The sequence below is a fragment of the Sinocyclocheilus anshuiensis genome, unplaced genomic scaffold, assembly GCF_001515605.1.
Source record: "Sinocyclocheilus anshuiensis isolate Anshui unplaced genomic scaffold, SAMN03320099.WGS_v1.1 scaffold454, whole genome shotgun sequence".
NCBI lineage: Eukaryota > Metazoa > Chordata > Actinopteri > Cypriniformes > Cyprinidae > Sinocyclocheilus > Sinocyclocheilus anshuiensis.
The window spans coordinates 821,880-825,219 of record NW_015548217.1 but is presented as its reverse complement, the minus strand read 5'-3'; the positions used below and the strand labels follow the sequence as shown (position 1 = coordinate 825,219).

The following is a 3,340-nucleotide window of genomic DNA, read 5'->3' as shown; positions in this document are numbered from 1 at the left end:
CACACACACACACACTTTCTCACACACACTCACTCACTCTCTCTCACACACACACACACACTCACTCACTCAACAAACTCTCAATGTTTATAAGTTTTGCTTTTTTTTTTAAATGTTGAATTTAAGATTAATTACTCACATCCCAGTATTATTTTTATGACATTTATGTAAGAAGATAATATAAGTGAATGTTTAAAAAGGCCAGCAAATACGAAATTTAACCCAATAAAAAATTTAAAATAACGTTTAAAAAAACACAAGGCAACCAACTGCATTCAGGGAAACTCTTTCTTGTATTCCTTTAATGGGCAGTCTTCACTGAAACTCATTCAACTTCCTACAGGGAGAGAAAGATTGCAGAAAGACTAAAAACTTAAATATGACAACTAGCATCTAGTTATGATCGCTATTAAGGTGTTTCTCACGTTATCTAACTGCAAATATAGCATAACTACCTATTATCTAAAACTAAACATTAACTATAAACCGCGTTTCATAAAATACAACTACTGGCCAGATTTCCGAGAGGTAAACTAATGCGTTAAAATGCCAAAAACTGCTGTAATTTTCTCAACTTTCTGGCGAGTGTGCTTGAGAAGCACTGAAATTAATGGGCTTCAATACGGTTGTTTGGAACTATTGGCTGCTCCATGACACACTTTCCTCCGTTCCCATGGAAGCCTATGGGAGTGTCGCAACTCTGTTTCTCAACAGCTCTGTTTACAACAGTTTCGAACGTGGCTCAGCCAATCAAAATCAAGGACCGGAACTATCCGTTTTATAAACCCATATATGAGATGCATATCTGAGGAAAAACGCCACCTAGCGTGGAGGCGTGAATTAGCAGAAGGCGATCAATCGTTTCGCGTTCAGTGTGAAAGCACAGTTCGTCGGCGATTCGCCTCACTTTTTGGCATCGCGCTCAGTGTGAAACGGCATTTACACGCCCATCTCTGGAGTCTTTTTCAGGTCTAAGGTGTGAAAGACCAGTGCAGAAACAGTGGGGTTTCATGACGCTTTAAACCTTCTGTGGTGCATGTCATCCTCCTCTCTTTCGTCTGTCCTGTAGTTCTACTCGGGTCACCGCTCTCCTCACATTCCCTTCCGGCTGCTTCACCTGGTTTGGACTCACGCTCGACACCTCGCCGGCTACGAGCAGCAGGACGCTCACGAGTTCCTCATCGCTGCTCTGGATGTGCTCCACAGACACTGCAAAGGTACTGCAGCCAATCAGACGCCACGGTTTCAGTGCAGCAGCCAATCAGAGGACAGCTGGGTTAAACCACTTCGTTCAGAGTTGAATGTGGGATTTTCCTACTTGATATTTCAACATGACTTGATTGTGCAACATTTAGAATATGTAGCAACCAAACTGTATATTACTCAATTTTTATGTTGTGATTAATATTACTAATAACAATTTATAAATAATAAATTTCTAATAAAAATCGTGGCAAACAGTAAATGCTATTATAAATGCTATTATTATTAATAGTCATATTTTATAAATAATTATAATAATACATTAATAGTAAAAGGTGATGAGTAAACAATAAAATCATAATAATTGAAAAAATAATAAGAAATTCAGATGAGACAGATATGGGATTTTCCTACTTGAATTTTCAACATTACTTGATTGTAAAACATTTAGATGCAGCAACCAAATTGCATATTAATCATTGATTTTATGTTGTTAAAAATAATAATAGTAATAATAATAATAATAACGTATAAATACGTTACTAATAAAAACAGTAAATGCAGAATAATTAATAAAAAATTATAATTATTATTTAATTTAATAATAAATGGGGATAAGAGTAAATGAATAAAATAATAATAATATACAAATAATAATACATCCCATTAAGAGTAGGATATGGGTTTTTCCTACTTGATATCTCAACTGTACAAAATTCTAAATTAATAAGACATGATAAGAGTAAACGATACGAAATAAATGATTAAAATAATAATTTAGAAATAATACTAAATTAATGCAGTGCATGTTTTCCATAGGTGTAAGATCCATCATTTGCCGTGTTTTACACAGCTGTTTCTGAAAACTGCAATTTGTTAGTCAACTCTATTTTCACTGAGTGTTTAGTCTTCATTTTGTGATTTATTCACCATGTTTGTGTGCCGCATCTCTGCGAATAGTGTTTTTTTGCCATGTTTCAGAGTTGGAAGGCCGTCTTCAAGATCTGTTGCACTTTATCCAGTAGGAAGCTGCAAATTTCATCTTTCCGAATTGAGTGAAACGCAGCATTAGCTAGTTAATCATATTAGTTCCACCTGGCTAGTTTAGAGATGAAATGGGTGGCACGGAGCAGGAGAGGTAATGAAGGAAGGCTGCGTGATGTGTGTTAATGGTGACAGCTGTGGGAACGCAGGACGAGCCGGAACAGAATGAGTTTGCCGATTGAGCTGTTAAAGATGAAGTGTGTGTTTTGATACTTCTGCCTCAGTGAGGGGACAGAAGGAGAAGATGGGAGTTTTTGCAGTGGGTTTTTGCATCATCTGCCATTGGCTGGACAAACACAAAGCCCCGTCCCAGAATAACGCCATTGGTGGAGCAGGTGGGGCTGTGTTGGGCTGATCTGATGCTCAAACAAACAGAGCAATGTTTTAGAAAAAATATTTTAACATCGAGAAGATTACACAGATTTACCTTTAAAGGGATAGTTCACTCAAAAATGAAAAATTCTGTCATTTACTCATCCTCATATTGTTTCAAACCTGTATGGGTTTCTTTCTTCTGCTGAACACAAAAAAATATATATTTTGAAGAATGCTACCAAACAGTTTCTGTGGCTTTTTTCTCCCTACTGTGGATATCAATGGATACCAGCAACTTTTGTTACCAATATTCTTCAAAATATCTTCCTTTGTGCTCCATTCTATTTGCGTGTCTCTGTGTCTCTGTGTGTCTGTGTCTCTGTGTGTCTGTGTCTCTGTGTCTCTGTCTCTGTGTGTCTGTGTCTCTGTGTGCGTGTGCGCGTGTGTCTCTGTGTGCGTCTCTGTCTGTCTGTGTGTGTGTGTGTGTGCATGTGTGTGTGTCAAGTTTATTTCAAGTTTATTTGTACAGCGCTTTTCACGATGTAAATCATTGCAAAGCAACTTTACAGCAAATTAAGTTTCTACAATATTTAGTGGTAGCTTATCAGTGGTGACTGTCAGTTAATGTACATATGGCAGAAATGTACGGAAAAATCAATTAAAGACGTAATAAAACAGACGATGAACACTATTAACAGCAATTATTATATGATGCAATCAAACTTATAGCAAAATGTGGTAGTTCTGTATGTTGTTTCAGGGTTGGCATCATCTGAGG

At 37.0% G+C, this 3,340-nt stretch overlaps 1 protein-coding gene across 1 annotated transcript in view; it reads left to right on the top strand.

Annotated features, from left to right (window-relative positions):
* usp22 (ubiquitin specific peptidase 22) overlaps positions 1 to 3,340 on the top strand; it is a 47,381-nt gene that overhangs the window by 33,037 nt on the left and 11,004 nt on the right. The window contains 2 exon segments of the mRNA XM_016440832.1: positions 518 to 528; positions 1,070 to 1,217. Coding sequence (XP_016296318.1) covers positions 518 to 528; positions 1,070 to 1,217 — 159 coding nt within the window.